Below are 23751 nucleotides of genomic sequence, written 5' to 3'. Positions count from 1 at the left end.
AACCTGTCGGCAAGTCTTAAAAGAATGTCCGGCACTTCTCTTCCTGTAGTGTGTAATAGTGCCATCTACTCCGCGTCAACACTATTGCCATAGAGGGGTGCACTGACAAGTAAATGTTGCTACTTGACATACGTAAGCCATGAAGGCCCCTTGAGCGGTTATTTTCTCTATATACTACTGTACTGCCGATTATATGTAAATTTAGGTAATTATTGACGACATACCCGTCGCCGATTTTTGCATAGAAAATATATTTAAAAGCGCAGCAATTTCACTTAGTTTTGCAGTGGACACTCGTAGTTTGGACAAATTTGTAAAAATGGGGTTTTTAAATTAATTTTCTTTGAAAAACTGGCGACGAGTACAGTATGTTGTCAATACTTACCAAAGATTCTGTCTAGTACAGTGGTTCTCAACCTTGTTTGCCCCATGCACCCCTTTCACCATATGTCAGAATGTCATTCCCTCCTCCTTTCCAAGATTGTCTGCCTCAAAAAGTGCATTCCAAATAATATGCATATAATACTGAAAATCCTTTATTTTTTCCATATTAGTACATATACATTTACAATTTTACATGGATTATTTATATAGTGGAGTTTTACAAATTAAATGCCAATTGAAAATGTTGATGGATTTATAAACCTTGAATAAAAGTAAAATAGTTTTTTTTTTTATTTATAATGAATTACTTAACAGACCAAACTGAAGCATAATGCAATAAACAAAAAGTTCAATAGAATACCAGGATATTGTAAATTTGTAATTAATTTTATTCAGATGAAGATTACAGTCAATGAGAAACCTGTGATTGTTTTTTCTTCGCCAATTCTGGGATACGCGGAGGAGTGCTTGAAAGGGCACAACGCAGGTCATTTTCTACCTCTAATCTACTACGTTGCTTCGTTTTAATTTGCAACAGAGTTGAAAAGCCTGACTCACAAAGATATGTCGACACAAACGGAAGCAATGCACGGATAGCTCTTTCTGCCACTTTTGGGTAGGAATCGCACATCAAGGGCCAAAATTCTGTGATTGATTTCTCATCGAACATATCTCTTGCTCCCGAATCAGTTTCCCCCCCCCCCCTGAAAACCTGAATTCCCCCCTGGTTGAGAACCCCTGGTCTAGTACAAACACCGAACTTTACGCTAATTTATATAGAGGGAGATTGAACCAAAAAATAATATTACTTATCACTAGCGTTTTCGTCGTAAATATATATTTTTTCAAATAATTTTAAATTTTCGATTTCACTTGTGAAAGTAAAATATTGATCGCACAAAGTAGACAGGGCTTCGAATTAGAGATAAAATGTGGGGTAAGACATACAAAAGAGACAAACCAAACCTAACTAATCCTGACCACAAATCTGCCCTACCTTTGCCAAACATAACTTCACCTTACCTATGTCTGCGATTTTGTGTCTTTTCTTGTTTATCTCGACAATAATGGCAGTCTGCACCTCACCCTGGACACTTGACGTAAGCTTACAGAACACCATAGGCCTTGAAAATGCAATACAGCAGCGTTATTAAAAAAAGAAACATGAGTGGTTTTCGGAAGAGCAGCTCAAAAGTACCTTCTTCGGCGTCAGCACTCCCGCGTGAACACAGAACCGTTGATCGACTGAAAATATAATTTTACGACGAAAATGCTGTATAATATTTTGTTATTTATATTTTGCTTCATTTCCCTATTTAAATCTCAATACTGTATAAATTTCTGTGGTTGTACCTCACAGAATCTTAACAGAAAATTGTCGATTTTCAATATTAATAATTAATATATGTATGCAATGTATGTATACTGCAACTAGATATGTCTAGTTTTGTATGCTTTTTCCAACTACTTTCTACAATGGAAATTTCATAAACGACTAAGAAAGTATATTACTATTCTTAACTTTTACTTAATTTAAAAAAATACCCCCCCCCCCCGACAAAAAAGTTTTTAGGTAAAGCTGCATTAACAACAATTCTTATCTGAAGCTTTAAATTAATTCCTATACAAATTTTCTTAGGATAAAGCAAGAAAATGTTTGTATATGGGAAAATTTAATAATATTGTATTTTCCTTCAGTGACGCCCGCGACATATCTTTTAGCGTTGTTCGCGACTGACTAATTTGTAGGTTTTTTTATCATATTCTTTTAGTTTTTTTTTTACTCGACTATTCAATTTTTATAGTTTTAGCGTTCTCCGCGACTGACTATTTTGTGCATCTTTTCAGTAACATCCATGACTGTCTAGCTTGGGCGGTCGGTCACAATTCCATACTGAACATCCCTAGAGAAAATGCAACGCAGTACACAATGACTAAGATGATCCTAAATTATATCTCAATTACTCATAGAGACTGTGGGCCTTACTCTTCAAACAAGAAACAATAGGAAAGATCTCAGAGACATTCAAAATCTTGAAAGGGATGGAAAACATAAACCCAAACCACATTTACCTGATGTCACGCACCACTGACACGATGGGTCACAAGTTCTGGATGACCACAAGGAAATACTTTTTCACAAGAGATTGATAGACCTATGGGGCAGTCTGTCAGTACTGGGCTTCAAAATAGCCCTAGACAAGACTATCAGCAACACTGACGGGATCCTGCACTGTTTATGTACTTTATTCACACGTATTGCCTATGTACATGCTGAACCAACGTGAAACTATTTGACGATTTTATGAGAATTTTTTTCTGTCCATTTGAATTGTGCGCCTTGGGGAGGTATAAGGGGAGCCGACCAATGAGAGAGCCAAATGTCCGCGCCTTGCACCGTCTCACTCTCAGTAATGGCCGACGGTGTTGACGCCGAGTTACGGCAAGTGTGAAAAGTTATTTTTACGTTGAAGCTCGTACGAGGATCTATTATTTTCACACACACGATTTATTATCAAGGTAAGAAGGTGCGTCATGGGCAAGATGGAAGTCTGGTTGTGGCGTGTAACAGGTGTTTTAGAGGAGCTGCTAGCCTCGTTCAGTAGTCTTCCCATCGCCATAATAGAAGGGCCGGGAGAGGCTGGCGAGCTTGATAGTAAATGTCTCTTATACCAAGACTTCATCTTTATTATACACTTATATGTTTTAGCATCACAATTAAGTGATAGATTTCTTTTTGATATGTGATAGTATGTTTTAAAAATGGTAATTAGTACTTTGGGGAGGCGATAACAAGCTAATAGTTAGAAGTGTAGCTGGGAGACTTGGCAACATTGGAAAAGTCAAGATGGAGTCTGGGCGAGGCTAGAGAACCATACGAATTTACAGGCCAAATTCATTCAAGGATTAGACGTCGGCCTGGCAGGATCTCGTGGCCTGTTGGGCACCCACCTCTTGACACGAGGTCGGGGAGACGTACATATATGATGTGCATGACTAGACCAGTTGTGTATCATGCAGACAACCATTGTACAGTACGGTTGCACAAAATTTTCGCTGAATACCCCAGTTTTCGTCAGCCTGACCCAACCTACCTCTCAAGTTCTGAACCTTATCTAGTCCGACCCAACCTAGTTCATTATAACCTTATCTAGTCTGTCATACAGATAATAAGATAATATTTAGGCAAGGCTGAATATTTATTTTCACGACATTGTAAAATTAACTAAACTATAACCCTCACACTTGGTGGTTTTTGTAATAAAATATGTACCACCAAGATGTTGGGTGATGATGTATTCTTGTAGTAATTACTTAAAGCTCTTTAAAATAGTCAAACAATGCAACTATTTTTGCTCTTGAATTTCCTGCTGTAACATTCCCTTTTATTTTTAAGTTTTAATAAATTGTATAATGGGTCATGTACAGTAAATATTCTCAGCATAAAATGTTGGCGAGTTCACAGTATAAGTGAAGTACGTTTTTATTTTTTTTCCAGTATAGTAACTGGACGGAAATGCCCCAGGCCAGGTGATATTGTAATACGGAAAACCTTGTATTAAAAATCTGCATTTAGTTAAGAACAGTTAAAGATTTTGTTTGATAAACTAGCGAGTTAACATTTCACTAACAAGATACTGTAGTTACATGTTCACCACACACTGTTACCACTCCACTTCCTTTAAGCAAAACTTCACATGTTTATATTGCTGCGAAAATTATTTTGATAACTTTAACGGGAACTAAAGTGATATCCATATTTTTAACAATGTACACACATACACAATAGTACAATACACACATACACAATAGTACAATACAATTTATATATAGTAGTGCCAATGCATATACTGTAATGTGTTTTGAAGTTGTTGAAATATTACATCTATACAGGTTTACATTATATAAAATTTAATGGTAAAACTGCATTACTGTGTTGTTGGTTTTTATACATGTATATCATTTAATAAAATTAATTATTATATACTGAACTACATATAACTGCATTATCTGTTGTTATACACAACATTGCTGTGGAAACTGTTTTTTCATTACAAATACAAATTGAATATTATTAATATTTACTTCACATGTACTGTACATTTTATTATAAGGGAATCACCTGAAGATAAGGCATCCTATCTTATTTTACCTGGTAATTAAATACTTTTACCTGGGAAGGTTAGGTATAGTTAGCATTAACATGGTGATTGTAAAGTGAAATAAGTTAGGGTGCCTGATTTTCACATGAACCTTTTAAAATGATAATGTAATTTTTTTAGATAAAAAAAAATATGTAAATGAAGAACAGTATCAATAAAAAAACATAAAAGTATATACACCAAGTCTGTTTGAAATATTTTAAAATTAAATAGAAAATTTATTTCAGATGAGTGATGACAGTGGTCGCAGGGTGTACAAAGTACGTGGAAGTGAAGTGGAAACGGTCCATCCCTCTACTGCGAACCTCATACACACATCCACTCAATCCAACCTTGCCCGCGTCCCCCCTGTTGTTGTCCGTTCACAGACTGGCGTTACTCTCATGCAGTCGGCTATACTGCATACAGAGTCACTCATGCACACACAAGCAGAACCCGAAGTACAGTCTCAAGTCCACACACAGTCACAAACACACATGCAGGCTCAGTCTCATTCCCTTCCTCATTTACTTCCACTGTCACAAGAGGAGACTCAGTCAGCCACTCAGTCACAAATACAGTCAAACTCTTTAGTGCAAGGGACGCCTCGAACACTTGCACAGTCTTTAGTGTACGCTCATCCCCAGGTGCTCACACAATCACAGATACACACACAGTCACAAGTCCATGCTCAGGCACAGGTACACCACACACAGGCACAGGTACACCACACACAGGCACACCACACACAGGCACACTACACACAGGCACAGGTACACCACACACAGGCACAGGTACACCATGCACAGGTACACCACACACAGTCACAGGTACACCACACACATTCCCAAGTGAATGCACAGTCTCAACTACAGTTACAACCTCAATTGCATTCACAGTCACAAGTTCAAGTGCAGTCACTCTCTCACACCCAGCCTCATATCCAGGTCCAGTCGCCATTATCACAAATACCTCTACAGACTCCGTTACCAACACTGTCACAGTCTTCAGTGATAAATACCATGGCAGGCCTGGTGGATGCCACACAGGTGAGACTATTGTATACTGTACTGTATAAATGAAGTATATACACCCCTATTTATCTACAGGTACTTATCTGCCTGGGATCACCTGGAGATTAGGCACCCCAGCTTATTTTACCTGATAATTAAACACCGTAATGATACTTGGATTAAGTTAGCATTCGGAGGTTTAATCATGAGGTAAAGAAAGCTATGATGCCTAATCTTCATGCTGTTTGTGTATATCTCCAAAGCTTTCTTTTACTGGGGTCATGAGGTATTCATTTGTGCAAGTCTTGTATGCTAGACCAGCTGCACACTAGAATTACATGTACAGTATGTCCAGTATTGTAGTCTAGTACAGCTTATTAATTGCTTTTGAGAGCAAATATCAAGGAAGCACTAGACATCCTTTAGTATTGACTGTTAACTCTGCCTTATTATTTACTGTACTGGTATCCCCCTGTTTACAATGGAGTTAAGTTCCTGAAAATCCATCGCAGGTTGAAATATCGTAAATCGGGATCATTATAACAAGGGGTTCATTGGGATATGTTCCCATCCATTCGGATACTTATATGTATCACTGACAAAAAATCCTACATTAATAATAATCGTACAACACGATAAAACAACTCACCACATCATTAAGAATAAGTCTAGTCATCATTACATGTCCCTTTTGAGGCTTAAAAAAGGAACTCTTGAAGGTGGAGTGGAGATGTCACTCTGACTCCCACACAGCCTCTGGGGAGTCTGGAAAGGCTTCACATTGTCAAGCTTCACCTCCAGAGAGACAGTTTTTCTGGGTGCCTTGGCCTTCCCAGACATTTTCAAAGTTACACTGCTCATTTCACAGTCACAAATTCAGAGTATAGTGTGAATGTTACTGATGTCCTGTCAACTGTAAGGTAAAAAAAAAAAACACCAATGATAATTAACGACACCGATACTGACCAATAATCATTGAGCTACACGATCACAGCCATGTGTGATCACCATGGAACAAAGCTTGGAACTGTAGTGCACCGGGTGATAGCACTCGGGTAGACTGCAGCTGACAAGTGAACCGAGAGAATAGTCTGCATTGGTCAGATGATGACCATTGCTCAATTGGGTTGTTTACATCATAAATAGGGAGGGGGTCTTTATACATCATCATCATTTAAGTGGAATATCGTAGATCGGGGGATACCTGAACATGTTTGATGCTGCCATTTTTTTTTCTCGGTTTGCTTACTTTAAGGTGATACTAAGCCTCTGTATTTAGAAATGTACATAGATAGTAAGGTCCCAAAAATGTTACATAGTAAGTCACATTTGTAAATTTGTGCATGATAAGCACTGTACTGGCACTCAGAAAAAATCACTCACAAAGTTACTTACTCCTCTCTAATTTTGTGTAATATGTGCCTTCTATTAACACATTAAAATAAAGTACTGTACAGGGACACTTCTTGTGAGTCTTTCCCCACCTTTCTCCTCACTTGTCCATTCTACCTGAGTACTGTATTTGATCCTCTACTGGGTGATCTAATACTTTGCTTTGGTTCCTTATCTGTACCCTCTAATATCTTTCATTTTTCAGTTTGTATAGTACTGTACTGTAACTGAATACAACACACCATCTTGTCTTAAAATATCTGTGCAGTTTGAGTTCTGTAATACAATACAGTACACTACAGTATTAAACTGTTGAATTTACACTAACATCTCGCTGGCATTTATTAGTGTAGGATAAACAAGGTGTACGGTAATATCCCTTTGCATGTCTGTACAGTACAGGTATTTTGTAGTTGTTATGGATTAATGTGAAGATCAGACACCCCAGCTTAATCACCTTAGGTTAACCATCCTTATGCTAACCTAACCCCTCCCCACAGGTAGTGTTGGGGTGTTTAATCAAGTGAAATAAGCTGGGGATGTCTGATCTTCTTGCAATCCACAGTTTCTTGGCCTTGCACCTTCTTTTCTGATATTCATTCCTGATTCCTTCATCCTTAATCTATGCGCTGTCTCTGAAATAACGGAAGTCTCCAACTCTCTCCTTCTTTTTCCAGGAGAAAATGATAACGGTGAAAGAATTCATGGATTGTGTGCAGCAACAGGTATGAGGGTTGCTCATATGTATTATGAACTGAACAAAATATATACCGGTATATACAGTACTGTATATGTATAGTGTATATTCTCATAAGTACTAAAGATGTTGGATTGACCTTGAAATCAAAGATGGTGGTCCATAGTGGTGGTATGAGGTAGTAACTTGACTTTTAAGTAGACTCCTTGCCTCTGGTAGACAACTGTTGCATCTAATCTCCCTCTATTTAGGGTGATGGTTGTAATGGGGAGGGATGGGTGATTATAAGACCACTTCCCAGCTGCCATGGGAGGTAAGGTAAGATGAATCAGTCATGCATGATAATAAGGAACATTTGGCTTAGCTAGAAATGAGGACTTCTAGATCAATCTGCCTTATGTTATTTGAGTGTGGTTCATGTTGTTCCCAAACTTTTGTTTGTAATATTCAGAGCTACAGTACAAAGACAAGAACATCAAACTTTGCATTTCTGTGAACAGAATTGCTTGAATCACTCTCATATATAGTACTCTAGACTGTACTGTATATTTATATTAATTTTAATGTTGGAACTTTACCTTACAGATGGACAGCACATCACAACAAGCCACGGAGAACACTGGTGGGCTTGAGGTAGTGCAAGTCCCTGCTACGAGACACCAACACATTGCACCATCGGTTACATTACATGATCTACATCCTTCCACTGTCAGTATAAATGAGGCACTTTCCAACACTTCTCAAGCACAGCTAATGCATACTCTTACATCTTTCTCACAACCCGAACAGCTGAGTGCATCAATTGGCTTGCAGCAAGGAAATGCAACGCTCTCACAAACACTGCCACAGTCTCTCACACAGACTCAAACCCTTGATGCATTTACAGTAGAGAGAGTTCTGATGCCACCAAGAAATAATCTGGGACAAGCTACAATTCCCCTGGTATCTTCGGTCGCGTCACTTGAAGTTGACGGAATATCTGTGATGCGCATACAAGATGGTTTTACTGCACGTCCGGAACACCATTCTCCACCCCTTGTCACTTCACCAAAGGAATCGTCAAACCCCACAACTCAAGTGACCACTCAGTTGGCCAGCTCACAGATATCTACGTCACAAAGTGCATCACACCTTGAAGCTTCTCAGCTTAATAATATGCATATCATGTCCCAAGATATTGTTAATTCACTTTCCAAAAAGCCCACAACTAACACTACCACTACGAGTACTACTTCACCTCTGATAGCTTCTAACCGTATGCTAAACAAACTGCTAGATGCTAAGCCACACATTCCGTCCCAAGTAACTAAGGCTGCAGAGATTGCTCATCTTGTCCCAAACCCAAGTGTACGTATGTCTAGTGGTTCACGTTTAGGGGACATGGATGATGGCACAGAGATGGTTTTTGCCACGACCAGTCGAGGTTCAAGTCCTCTCACAACATCAACTCGTAGTTCTGCAGCGAGCATGTGTACCGTGACCGGGTCCCTACGTGGCTCTAGTGGATACGGCGATTCATTAGGAAAAGCTCTGACCTCTTTACCTCTTGATGGAATATTTGGCTTGCCTTCAAATTTTCAGTTGAACAGTGCAACATTGTTACTTCCAAACTCAATATCACATGGTCAGATAATTCCTCAGAGGCAACTAGATTCGGTTCTGTTGAGTTCTCAGAGTTCAGCAAATATGGTGGAGCAGCAGTTGGAGGGTTTAAGTGCTGAGACTCTTAGAGTTTTGCCCACAACTCATATGTCACCAGGAACAACATGCAATGTTTCAGGCAATAATATTACTACTAATAATAATACAGTTGGTGCATTATCAGTTGACAAAAGTTTTAGAAAAATGGCATCCTCAACCAATCAGATTGTAAGTAACACCAGATCATTTAATATTTTAGGTGTGCCAGATGGAATGAATAAAAGTGGAGTGGTTATGGACTCCTTAACCAGATCTCCGAGTAGCTTAAGCACAAAACCAGGCTTAATCACTTCTATTGACCCAATGCTTCCTTCAGTTACTTCCAGTTGTTCCTCACCTAATGCTCTTGGTTCAACAGTATTATCCAGACCTGGATCAGTACCTCAGGATGGATCTAACAGAGTGAGATATTCTACCTCAGATATGTCAAGAATTTCACATCAGACGTTAGTTGACCTTTTAAGCCGTGGACCAAATCCAGATGCAGGGGTAGGAGGATCTGGGATACCACTTATAGGTCTCTCAGAAAGCCGTTTGTCCCACACTGGTGATGTGCTCCTGTCTGAACTCCACCGTAGTGATGAGAGCGATTTGAGCCTCGGTGCCTCTCTCACTGGTACGACTGGTGAAGAGCTTCACAGTAATCCTAGTGGACTGGGTACGGGCATTGGAGGAGACACTGCACCACTACAGGGGTTACCGTCACCACTGTTGCCCAGTTTCAGTTTGCCAAATATTACAGGGGATTTTATGGTCAGTGGAGTGTCTGGCGGAAAATCTTGTTCATCGGGGCAGGGTCCACTACCAGCTTTGCTCTCAAATTTGGCCACAACAGCTGACCTGGACCAGTTCTTGGATAATTCTAATATGTGTATAGACATGAGTAGTCTCTCAGAATCAGAAGTTTCTCTCAGCACTGGGTCAGGAGCGTTTACCTACTCACCTGAGAAGACTAGCGGTAACTCAAAGAAACTTGTGTCAATTACTTCATCAGATCTCACATTTACTAGTGCTCTCAAGGCCGCAACCACCAAGTCCGACAGTGAACCCATTAAGTTACGCTCAGATTCTGAGACCTCCAGCAGGGTTCTAATTCAGGACCAGAAATTGACAACAGAGACAACAAAAGCCTTACAGGTTGATGTTACAAGATTGAATTCAATACCCTGTCCATCTCAAAATTCTCCCATTCTCTTGAGTCACTCCCCAACACTTGCCCAAGAGGCACCTGTAGCTCCTGTAAAGAAAAGTGTCCCAGCACAGCCTAAGACATCTCAGTGCCAAAGTGAGAAAAGAAAGGAAATGTTTAGAAAAAATGAACTATTAGTACAGCAAGTGGCATGTTTTAAGTGCCGGTTGTGTTCTTTTCTAAGTCAGGACAAGAGCGAAATGGTGAACCACATGAAAGAACGACATAGCAAGTATCTGTCTGATACAGATGAATCCGAGGAGGAGGTAGAAAAGTCTCCCGCAAAACGGGTCAAAGTTTTGGTCCCCAGGAACGATAAAGTTCATCTTGAGGAGGCTGCTGCAAGTGATGAACCTGAGTCATCTGTCACTACTACTATGGAAGGGAGTCAGAAACACAAGGCTGATCCAGAGTACAAAATGGAAATATATAATCCAGCACCCGGGAAATTTAAAAATCGAATTGTCAAGGTGGAAGAAGAACAGCCAACTGGCAGGATTGGTATATTTATCAAAAGTGAGCCTAAAGATGTTGGAGAGTTTGAGAGAAGAGTGATAGATAAAGAAGAGGAAGAGGAAGACTTGCGTCTAACAATTGAACTTGGAGAAACCGCAGAACCGGGAAGTGACCACGACTATGACGACGAAGACACGAATGATAGTAGCATAACCGTTGACAGCGGCAGCACAAGGCCAAGCAATAATAAAAAACCGGGCCGTCCATTATATTCAAAGACGACTGGCATTACAAAATTTAAGAAAAAGAATCCCAAGGTGACGCTGCCGGATGAAGTGCTCGGCATCAGGTGTGACGTGAATGGTTGCGGGCTAAGGATGAAGAGCGAGAACAATATTGTGTACCATCGAAAGTGCCACGTAAATTCAATGCTGCAGTGCCAAGAGTGTTCCTCTACCAAGTTTCAAAGCTGGCGTGACCTAGCACTTCACCTCTGGAGACAACACCTCATTGACATGGAGCTTCATAAATGTGACAAGTGTGATTACAAGTCCTATAGGTTAGTAAATATGTCTTTTGTATAACAGTACAGTACAGTATTTGAATAGCTGCACATTGTCTAAAAACATTTTTTTTTATGATTAAAGTGATACAGTAGGTATGTAAAGTGGCTTAAATTTAGATTTTTTTTTATATGATATTTTAGTGTACAGTACTGTACTATATTATGGTAGGGGTTGTCTTAAAGAACAACTGACCCATTGACTATTTTATGTGTGTGTGTGTGTGTACTAATGTATGTGTTCACAAGTGGACAGTATAGTATATAAATACAATAGGTCTAGGTTGATTATTTTTTCCATTACTGTACATTGTGGTGATGAGACAACCATTTCCTCCCAACAGTTACAGCAAGTTGATGAACGTTCACCATAAAATCCACAGTGATGAGAGACCTTCTCTGTGTGATACTTGTGGGAAGCGCTTTAAAACGGCAAAACAGTTACGCAATCATAAGGTAGGTGTTATAGTTTATTTTTACTATGAACAAATGTGACCCATCATGTGATTATAGTACTACTGTACTGAACTTGAGACAATTACTCTGTTGCATTAATGTTTATTGAAAAAGAGGTACTGTAGTCACTATAGTTGGGAGGTGTGATTATTGTAAACTATTTTTCACAGTCCTTACACATGAAGAAGTCAGAGGCTCCACAACATCAGTGTGAGATTTGTCAAAGGCCGTTCTCTGACAAGCGTATGTTGCGGAACCATCAAGAGTCTGTACACAAAAAAGTGAAACCATTCCTTTGTAATTACTGCGGCTACTCCACTGCCTCAAGGTCTACACTCAAGATGCACATGAGGCAACACACAGGTCAATGAAGCTAACATACGAGCATTTTTTTTATTCTTTTGTGATTTTTTTGCAAGTTATTTCAAACTATCAATGCCCAGCCAGGCAAGAACTGGCAGTTGTTTCATTATGTATATTATTTAATTCCCAGTTTCCACTCTTTCTTCACTTTTGTCTCACCTGTCATAACTACAGTAGTTATACCTTCTCATAGTTATCATTCTTACAGCTCAGATACCTAAGTCTCCCTGTTTTAAGATTTTGAATAATATAATTTCTGTACATTTGTGACCAATGGTTGTGTAAATATTTCAGGTGAGAAGCCATTTGCTTGTGAAAAGTGCAATTACCGCACCTCCGACCACAACTCTCTTCGGCGGCACAAAATGCAACACACTGGAGTTAGACCTTATCGGTGTCCCTACTGTGACTACGCCTCCATACAGTCAACTACTTTTAAGGTTCATCTCAAGGACAAGCATCCTGGTGAAGGTAAGAATTACTATATTTTAATCTTTACTAAAACACTATTGTTACCATAAGACAGTGGATGCCTTATTAAGTGGATACAATATGCTGTTAAGTTCATTTGGAATACAAGTTATACTAAATAGTTCTTTGAAGATTCTTGATATAATAGGGCACTAAAGGCAGACTGTCTCACAAGAATCTTGTAACTATGGTGCTTTTGAAAATGAAAACATCTTTTTGAAGTGACCAAGATCAAGGTGACAGTGATGCAGAAACTTATGTTACAGTTGGTAAAAACTCATTTGAGATCTGTAGATAAGTATTATATTTAACAGCCCAGCAAGATGGCATAATGTTCACCTGTGGGATGTGCTCCTTCAAGACAGTTAAACGAGACAATTACTTGGCACACGTGGCTGAGCACAGCAGAGGTGAGAGCAAGAAGCAACGTCAAGCAATTTTGTCAACCAAAGTTGGCAAAATAGAATCACCACAGGTGTGTATCTAAACAAACCATTGAAAACATCTTGGTTGTGTGCTAGGAAAAGACATCTTATTGTCCCTTATACTGTATAGATAATGTATGAGTAATAATTCTTTAACTTACAATTATTTTTGTTTACTGTTTTTCAAGATGAAAATATTGGTACAACTAACCAGGAAGTTCGTATAAACACATTTTTTCTTCATTTCTTCAGACCATCTTAAGTGACATGACACCACCTGCCCCCCACGTGGTTAATATTGATGTTAATAGTGGAACTTTTACAGTGGAGAGTCCACACGACACAAATTTTCTCAACACTGTCCACGTGCAGGTTGGTTCTCTCGGCTGCCTACCTTGTGCTCTTAATAATATTTCTGTATTGGTACCATGATGGATACTTAAATCTAAGCTGTTATTCTTGAGATGAAAAATTCTATTCTACAGTATATTTATGTTTAAACTCATTTAAATTTTTAGTAAGGTATAGCAAGTTTAGGCCATGAGGAAAAAGTGTTTGTATTAATATTTCTACTTGTTCCAGACCTTCCCTGTCACTTTTCATCCACTATACCACTTACCCCCAGTTGATATTTTGTTATTTCCCTCGTACGGAGACTGAGAAAGGAGGGAAGATGATTCATGGAGGAATAAGCGAAAGGATTTTAGACATTTGTTACACTTTACAGACCCCCGTCCCTGGTCAGGTGATCATGGCCGGGGACCAGTACATCTATGCAGCTGTCGACTCTTCTGTGCTGTCTCAGGTAAGGGGGTGGGGCGCATGATGACATGGTATACTTAGCTCCTTTTACAGTTTGCATCGAGTTATTTGTACCTGACGTATCTTGAAGGAGGTTGTGGTGAGCTTGTTTCTTTTCTACTGCACACACTATTGGATTCTTTATCACTTCTCATCTCGTAAGACTATCAGTGGCCTTGGAGGTCTTGCTGGGCCTCCCAAGAGACAATTTCCGAGATGGAACAGAATTGGCAGGAAGATTTTGTGCTGTGTGCTTCAGTTTTAATTGTTGCTGTGTCACGTTCTGAATTTCCCTTGAAGGAACTTTTTCTCTCAACTGGACAAAGATGTGATCCTTTCCTCATCAGACATATTCTTGGGACCCTTGGTAATAGTTCTTGATAAAACGATTGGGCTCTTTTTTTTTCCAGAATGCAGCAGAAACTTTTGCAACTGTCCCAGGATACAGCTAAAGCACACAAGGATCTCATGCATAGATGCCCGAGGCACCACCGATTTGGCAGATAAAAAAAAGAAAATCTGCAGTTGATTCAGTTTGGCAGAAAGTATTCTGGCTATAATATTAGTGTAAAAATGCCTCTAATTACATAACACTGTACACTTGGCATGTAAACTCTGTTGAATTTCCGAGTTAAGTTATAAATGTGGAAGGAATGGTGTGATATACAGTACTGGGTATGTCTTACCAGTCCTTAGTTGCTTTCACCATATACAGTACTCAGAAACAGACTCACACTAGACTGATAAAAAGTTTTACTTCTTGTTCTTGTAGGTGAGGTCAGGTGAGAGTATGGTTCAGCTGACTCAGGAGATGGTTGGAGTACCCATTTCAATACCTCTAGAAGCATCTGCTGCTTCATCACTTCAGGGACTAGTTTATGTTGCCACCACTAGTCAGGTGAGGCTCTGTTGTTCACCTCTTCTAACACATTCATTCAGGGCAAATTGGCTTACAGTACAAGTATATTCATATTTGGTTAATTGTCTTCCTCCTAACACATTTATTCAGTCATGACTAAATGGACTTGTTTTATAATATATTCATGATTTTCTTCCTTGCAACATATTCATATTTTACTATTTAGTCTTATATCTTTCATTCAAGATCTATTACTTTTTGTGTAACACTGATTCATAACTAACTGCCTGTCTTGCAGCAGGATCTCATCTCAGTTCCTTGTGATGATGTACAGTCCAGTAGAGATCAAATAGAAACCAAAACTTGTATTGTTTCAGTTACCATTAACTAATCCATTATTATTTTCCCTTTACAGGGAGGACAATAATTTCTGTACCTGTGTAAAAAATATTCTGAAACACAACCATAATAGAATGGGCAGTATTGATGGCATAGTGTTGTGTGCTTCAATCCTTTTCTAAGTTACGAGTGGCACGAGGAAGGCTGTGAAAAACATTAATGTTATGTGTAAAATATTGAACAGTAGAAATGTTGAGATGCCAAGATACTTTTTATTCTGACTAAACTATTTTGAAGAAAAGTTTATTTATACAAAGAGCACTGGTCTGATGACAGTTATATCACCTGCTTATTAATTATGGTATAAATATGGTACAGGACAGTAATTTGTGCTTGTTAACATGTACTACACCCCTAACCTATGCAGGTAAGCTGTACAATCTTTCCAGTATATTTCACATATATTGTACTATGAATTAAAAAAAAAAAGTAAATTTATATTCTTCCCTCTTTTTTAGTTGACATCCAGCTTCAAGGTAATTGTACAAACACGACTTAACTTTGTATTTGTACAAACACCTGAAGCATCTTTCTCCTTCAGTCTTATTTTATGTTTCATTGTTAAAACTTCCATCTTACGTATTTCATTGTAATTACTCCCCCTTGCCTCCCTCTGTTCTACATCAAGTCTTCCACAGTACATTATTCCCTTCCACCCACCTATCTCATTATGCCTTCCATCTTCTACACACACATCTGAATGTGTATTAAAAGCTTTGTTGTAAATTAATTCATTTTGAAGAGGGTGGAGTTATGCTTCACTTGATGTATAAACTTCAATAATCCTCTTAAACACTCGTAAAGTCTCATAAGTACAATTCAGTGCTTGATATTATAAGTAATGATAGAAGTACTGTATATATATGTTGTAAATGTTTTATTGAAAGGTAACAAAATGCCATGTCTAGTTACATGTCTTATCATTTATTTACTTTGAATTAAATATGAGGCACAGAGAGTGACAAGCATCAGAGCAGCTCCAGATGTTTATTATATCATTAGTACAAGCAGTCCCCAGGTTAAGAACGAGTTCAGTTCCTGGGGACATTCTTCAGTCGAAAATGTATGCAAGTCGAAATGCATACTATGTACATACTGTACAGTACTTACAGAACACTGTTTAAAATCCCACTATATCATAGCCTCTAATATAAATCTAAAATCACTTAATTTAAGATACAGTGACCCCTCCGTAAACGAACTCAATCCGTTCCAGAAGGTCGTTCGTTAACCGAAAAGTTCGTTAACCGAAACCATTGTTTCAATGGGTTTTTGGGTAATTGGTTCCAGCTCACCGAAAATTTCCTAAATTCAGCAAAAATGGTAGAAAAGTTCACTTACTTTGAGGTGTGTATGTAGAAGGCTCCTGGATGATGATGATGATGATGATGATGATGATGATGATGGGATTTAGAATGGGGGTGGAGGAGAAGGAAGAAGAGAAAGCATTGGGGTGGAAGAGAAGTCACCCCATGGCGCCATTTCACCCATAAAATTTTAGCTCTCTTGGTGTAATTCAAGATTATTTTCTTTAAATCAACACTGCACTGCATTATATATTGTCAATATGTAAAATATATTTCAAAATGACCAATAATTTGCTTGAAAACACAGAAAAAAAGCATTTAGTTGAAGAGAGTCTCAAGCAAGATGTTACCTCCAGTGAAAACAGAGAGAGACTAACTCCTGTTTGCTGTGTTAAGAGGCTGGATGCCGCGCATTAAACTAGTCACTTTACCTTCAATTATGTTCAATAATTGTTAAAATGACAAAAAAATTGAATATTAAACTTTTAAAATTATTGAATAGTATAAACTTCTTGATATTTACTAAAATAGTAAGGAATTTAAGCCCTAGAACCGATTAATGTATTGGCGGACTGATACTAAAGCTGGTTGCCCGGTCAGTGCAAGCGAAAACATGTTGAGGTAGGTTCGTAAGAACTTCGTTAACTGAATTTTTTTTCGTTAACCGAATTGAAGATCCTTATGGAAGGCAGTTCGTTAATCGAAATTACGTTAACCGAGGTGTTCGTTAAACGAGGGGTCACTGTACTGTATAAGAAATAGAATGACAAAATACAGTAAATGAAAGTAAAAAATAAGTCATTGGGTACATAAAATATTGTAAATTTAAAGTTTAATATCATTCGTAAGTCGGTCGTTCGTAACCGGGGATTGCCTGTACAGTACTTGCTTCAAAATTGCTCAACTTTAATGGCATTTTTCTGGCATTGTTTACTTTTGTTGCTTGTCTACTTATGGCTCTGAGTGCCTCTGTCAGCTCACAACAATGTAATTTTTAACCATCAACCCATTTACTTCAAGTGTCTAAAAACTGAAGTGGCATTGTTCTTTGATATTTATTGAAACCATTGTGTACGTTGTTTTGGTGCTTCGGCCATCGTGTGTAAATCACTTGCCATTTGTTAGCACTAAAAGTAAAACTTAGAAGTATGGACATGAACAGAGAATAAACAAACATATTTGTGGTTTAATCTTCACAGGTTAAACAAAAATTAATGGTAACAAGCCAACTTAGGCCAGTCCCAATCAACCCAAGCACTACTGAGCTTCAACCTAACCTAAACATTTGGATTAGGGCCTGTTAGGATTGTGATCCCTCAGCAGTGGGGGGACATTAGAACTTACTCTCAGACATTAATCCTCTTGGTTAGGGTAGGTTAGGGCCCAATAGGTTTGGGGCCCACATGACCAGTCACCATTCTCAACCCTCAGACCAAGTGCAAATCATTGTGCATCGCAATAGACTATACAAAAGTGTAATTTACTCGTATGTCAATGTAATTTATTCAACGTTATTTACCTGTTTAAAGCTTCAAACAATACAGTATTTATTTTTAATTTTATTTTTATCTTTTTATGCTGGATTGTGCACCAAAAGTGACTTCTTCTCTGGTGGGATTTTTTGTTGTTGTTGTTGTTGCTTGTTAAGTCAAAAGGGCCCCAGTTCTGTGAGGTACAACCTAACCTAACCAAATGTAAGCATACAGACTGGGCTCTTATTTCTATGGTTCTGTGAGCTAGGGACCCATGAGGACTGGGTCCCATATGACCAGTCATCCTTTCATTCTGTACATATGAGGTGTTAAAATCATACGGGTTGAATATATAGACGACTAACTCGGCTGTACTTGATAATCATGTGGCAGCCCCACATATCTCTATGTTCCCATTCAACATAATACAGAGGCTGAAAACCATCTCTCGTGGTATATGGCAAGTTTGAGGTGTTAGGTAATGTGTACATTTATGCAGTGTCATCTCTGAAGCAGTTCATGTACTGTATATTTCATATTATTTCAGTGAGATAGAAGAAGTTGTGCTCTGTCTCTTAACTCAGTAGATGAAACAAAAGAATAATTAATGTCTAAAGTGTGTGGAGTTAATCTCAAGCAGTGGCAAACTATCTTATTGAGTCATAGTAAATGAAGGTACTGTACAAGTATTGCCACTAAAGGTGTTATGATGAGCCTAAGAGGCCATAACTCGGGACTGTAACAACACAATATATTGATCATTGAACTCGTGTAACATCTTGTGATATAACAAGTTTGATTAGTTTCCATTGACATTTGTTTGTGGTACAGTATTGTGATCACAATTCCAAGATGCACATTGATAAAGATGCCGTCTACAGTACAGTTAACCCTCACTTTACGCGGTCCCGCATTCCGCGTTTCCACGGTGCCTTGCCAGAACCTCACGTGCTCACATTACGCGGTACGTGAACCCCATTACGCGGAGAGTGTCCGGCGCGACGCTATTTTTAGATTCGCCCCACCCGCCCGCCTGCCTCTCCCTCCTCCTCCCTCCGCTTGGGCAAGCGGCGCGGTAAGGTTGCGCAGTGTGTGTCTTTGTTGCGTTATCACTGACGTCATATGACGTATCAGACCTGTGATTGGCCATGCATCCCTACCCCCCTCTGCTGCTAGCTGTAATTGGCTTAAAGTATTATGACGTGTCCACCCGGGGGAGGGAGGGAGGGAGGAAAGACGACGCTTGACCTAGCCGCGGCAGTTTCATCCCTCAAGGCCACTCCGTGTAAACGCGCATCCATTGTTCCGTAAAATGGCTTCCGCCGGACCACCACCCCCAGAGAGAAACCTTTCCTTACCTGGACCCAGCGGCACTAAACCAAAGAAGACACGACGTTCCTTAAGCTACGAGGTGAAGTATAGCATCATCCAAGAGTTGGAGAAAGGAACAAGGCAGGTTGATTTGGCGCGCCAGCATGGCGTGAACGAATCTACGATCCGGACTATAAAGAAGGATTCAGCCAAGATAAAGGAGCACATGAAGATCACAAAGTCTACAGGTGCTTCTATGATCAAGTATTTTCACAACCAGGTGCTTCTCAAGACAGAAAAATTACTTGTGAGGTACTTGGTGCGTCAGGCGCGACGGAACATGGCGGTCGACACGCGCTCTGTTAAGGACTACGCACGTGAACTGTACATGGCAGTGGCACGAAAGATGGGAACTTCAGAGCCCAAACCCTTTAATGCTTCCTCTGGGTGGTTACAGAGGTTTAAGATCCGGAACAAGATCACCAATATAAACATTGGTGGTGAAGAAGCGAGTGCTGATCGTGCTGCGGCTCGGGAATTTCCTCCGTTTTTACGTGAGATTATGGAGGAAGGACAGTACAGTGACGACCAGGTGTTTAACATGGACGAATCTGGTCTTTTCTGGAAAAAGCTACCTTCCAAGTCCTTCGTTGTGAAGAATGCCAGCAGGATTCGGGGCCGGAAAATGCAGAAGGAACGCATCACCGTCCTGTTTACCACCAATGCCTCCGGTACCTGTAAGCTCAAGTTATCGGTGATCCACACAGCACGCAAGCCGCACGCCTACAAAACAATGGACATGACCAAGCTAAACGTCCACTGGCTGACCGCACGTAAGGCGTGGATGTTCTCTACACTGTCCCTCTCCTGGTTTGATGACTGTTTTGTTCCCGATGTAAAAAAATTCTGTGAGCGACAGAATGTGCCATTTAATATTTTGTTGCTGCTGGACAACGCACCAGGACACTCGCCCCTACTGTTAGATCGTCACCCCAACGTAAAAGTGGTCTTCCTTCCTCCCAACACTACGTCTATAATACAGCCCATGGACCAAGAATTGATCTGTAATGTAAAAGCTGCATTCTCTGCTAAAAAATTCCAGCTCCTGAACGACTACACCAACACCAGGGAAGAGTTGCGTAACCTGAGTGACACCACCACCGATAGCAAGAGCGAAGAAGATGAGGATCAACAGTTAGAACAGCAAAAAATACTCTTCAAACAATTCTGGAGAGTATTTAACATCAAGAAAGCTGTGGACTTCTTGGTGGAGTCATGGGATCAGCTGTCTATTGCTACAATTCGTCACGCATGGAGACATGTGTTGCATGGAATACCAGGTGAGAGGAGGAGTCAATCTGTGACTGGTGAGGTTCAGAATGTTGCAGTAGCAGTGGACCTTGCCAGAGAAGCTGCGCAGACTGTTACAGTTCCAGGCTTCTCCGAGACCACCAACGACGACATCCTGGAGGTGATCAGAGATCCTGAAGTGACTGCCGACGAGATGTTGGAAGAAGAACACGTCAGTGAAGAGGAGGAAGAAGGTGCGTCATTCTCCGAAGAACACAATTTAAGTCATAGTGATATTAAGGGTGCCATGGAGTGTGCAGAGAAGATGAAGTCCTTCCTTTCCCGTGACAATGACGATGACCGCTATGAAGTCTTCCATACCCGGCTGGTGCAGGCTCTGGAGCCGTACATCAAGGTGTATCACGACAACATCAACGCCAGCCGTCAGCAAAGCATAACAGATTTCTTCGCCCGCAACCCACCACAGCCAGCCCAAGCCAGTGATAGTGGCAGTGAAGATGACTTTGAGGGATTTGTCAGGGAAGCCCTGACAACTGTAAGTGACAGTGATGGTGATTCACCTAGTAATGGTGATTCACCTAGTAATCTGCCCTCTGCCTCGGAACCAGCCTCCATCCCCGTATGCCGACCCATCTCTTCTACTACCGTAAGTGTTACACCTAATTTTTAGTTTTCTAACCTAACCTTTATTTTTCCTATGTTAACCTTGATCTTTCCTAACCTAACCTCTTCTATATTACTTGTTTTTTCATACCATCATAAAGTTAAGATAAAATTTTTACTACAACATAGTTGTGTGTCGTCAAAAAGTGGAGTTTTGGGGATCGGCCCGTGCTCCATTTCAATTAATCCCATATGTTATGTTATTCACTTTACGCGGGACCCTCCGGGTTACATTAACCGCGTAAAGTGAGGGTTAACTGTACATCTGCCTTCTGGGGTGGCAGGGGACAAAAGTGTAAGAGCACAGTTGTGTGTCAAGACAGGCATTGATAATACTCAGTCACTTGGTTTATATGAAAATGTTCCTGCTTTAAATATATTTTTAAGGCAGCTAATAGTTTAATGCTAATTTTAGCATGAATTAGAATGTGTATGAATATACAGGTATTGTCTGCAGGCCATATGGACCTCAAGTCTAATACACCCTCCTCATATTAAGACATCCATGAGGCCTGGAACCCATTACAACTTGGTCCATTATGACTGGGCCCTAAGCCAAATGTTCAGGTTAGATCTGACACCAGTGTATTTACAATAAATTAATATACTGTATATGGGATTCATACAGTGGATGTCTGATTAGAAGTGAGTTTGCCTGTCAGTATGATGTACAGTAAATATAAAATATTATTTTTATCTACACCAAATTAAAATTTTTAGGGGTAACTTCTTAAAATTGTAAGGGATACAAATAATAATGAAAAGCAAAAAAAAAATTATGTAAGTAAAAATTTTTCTGTTTATATTACAGAATGCCACACTGAAAACTAGGACTTAATTTGGATTTTTTTGGCTAAGGTCAGTAGTTTTCTGGATTCAAAACAGGTCAGGTCAGGAAGCTACTACAGAAACGGTGGAGTCTTATTTATAAGTGAAAAAGCCTTAATATACTGACAAGTGTATTACAATTACTTTAGCGAGGACTATTAATATCTGCATATAACGACATGTAGCTAATGTTAATACCGTCAAGTATTAAAAGATTTAGTTTTCCTACTTATAAATACTATATGATGTATGGAAAATTATTAACACACAAGCTTCACTCTGTAGGGGTTCACTTGTGGTACTCAGACCCAGCCTGTTCTCAGCTGGGAACATCACTGGCCTTATTATCTTAAATAATTCTTTACAGTACCGTAATTCACACAGACGAGGCTTCTTGTTCCCTCGCCTGAATCCTATCTACCACACAGGTCAGTGGGAAATTGTTCAGAAAGTTGTAGGTGAAGTATTTCCTAATCCTGTTAGGAGCCCACCTGACCTGACCTAATGTAACCGAACATGACCATTAGGACTAGGGCTTTTTTACCACCTCATTAGTTTGTGATTAATGTGTTGGTGTCCCCTGTTCCATCCCCTGACGGTTGTGGTCAATTGGTGGGTAGATAAACTGGACCCATGTGACCCAACACCAAACTGACAGGTATCATCTAACCTGCCAAGGGGGAGGTGGTGTTACTGGAGCCTTGTAGGATTAGTGTCTATTAGGACTGAGGCACAGTCATATTGGTAAAGTTACGTTAAATTGGGGGTCACGTGGTCTGAGGCCCATGTGACTTACCCTGGGTATGGAGACTAACTGTTATTGTGAACGTGGCTCTGGATTCTCAAAGACACCTAACTTATTCTGTACTCCAACACTAAATATAATAATGCATTAGTGGTAAACCCCCAATTAAACTGAACTCCACTGAACCAGAAATATGGATAAAGTAAGTCCTACTTTTTTGGGGTGGAAAAATGGGAAATTTGGGAATATTCTAGATTTTACCCACAGACACTGGAAAATGTTTAAATATTTCAGAGGAGAACAAATACTGGATGATGTGCTGGAACACCAAATATAATTATTGTGTGTGTGCCCTGGGGAATGCAATTGATGATGGTAGTAGATCCTGTGTTATCAGGACCATCCTTGCGCTGTATTTAAAATGAGTTCATTGACTGTGTTCTCGCATCACCAGTTGGGGAACAAAGTAACACATGGACTTGAGAATCCATCTTATGGAATGTGACGTTTCATCTTTGTGTGTAAACGTATCTTGATATGTTAGCAAATGACTAAAAGTGCCTTACTCTTTTAATTGCTTCTCTCTCGACCTCTCATACTATCTCTCAAAATATGGCTGTGACTAGCTGACTAGTAATGAGAAATTATTAATGAAAAATTTGTTTCAGAAAATAACAGTTGTGCTAAGATAAGGTTGTTCAAAAGTAAAGGAAGGTGCTTCCCATTAATAATACTGTACATTGTAAATTCGAGTACCCAGAAAATATGGTTGGCAATTTGTATACTTTATTTTTTTATTTTTTA

At 39.5% G+C, this 23751-nt stretch overlaps 1 protein-coding gene across 1 annotated transcript; it reads left to right on the top strand.

Annotated features, from left to right (window-relative positions):
• The first annotated feature begins 2792 nt into the window (after positions 1–2792).
• LOC121868413 lies at positions 2793–15989 on the top strand. Its single transcript, XM_042369027.1, has 11 exons — positions 2793–2904; positions 4775–5575; positions 8214–11533; positions 11881–11992; positions 12163–12355; positions 12650–12826; positions 13141–13301; positions 13504–13623; positions 13979–14056; positions 14825–14950; positions 15327–15989. The coding sequence occupies exons 2-11, from the start codon at positions 4775–4777 to the stop codon at positions 15336–15338; spliced, it is 5100 nt and encodes a 1699-aa protein (XP_042224961.1). The 5' UTR covers positions 2793–2904; the 3' UTR covers positions 15339–15989.
• The last annotated feature ends 7762 nt before the right edge of the window (positions 15990–23751 follow it).

This window comes from Homarus americanus, unplaced genomic scaffold (assembly GCF_018991925.1).
Source record: "Homarus americanus isolate GMGI-L3 unplaced genomic scaffold, GMGI_Hamer_2.0 scaffold19318, whole genome shotgun sequence".
Taxonomy (NCBI): Eukaryota; Metazoa; Arthropoda; class Malacostraca; order Decapoda; family Nephropidae; genus Homarus; species Homarus americanus.
This window is presented reverse-complemented; position numbering and strand designations above follow the sequence as displayed.

What these genes read in the sequence shown, in the direction of transcription:
- LOC121868413 (XM_042369027.1), top strand. Translation starts at nt 4,775, where the DNA reads ATGAGTGATGACAGTGGTCGCAGGGTGTACAAAGTACGTGGAAGTGAA. An exon ending in GCCTGGTGGATGCCACACAG is followed by an intron (nt 5,576 to 8,213) that starts GTGAGACTATTG and finishes TTTACCTTACAG; the next exon opens with ATGGACAGCACATCACAACA. An exon ending in TCAACACTGTCCACGTGCAG is followed by an intron (nt 13,624 to 13,978) that starts GTTGGTTCTCTC and finishes TACACTTTACAG; the next exon opens with ACCCCCGTCCCTGGTCAGGT.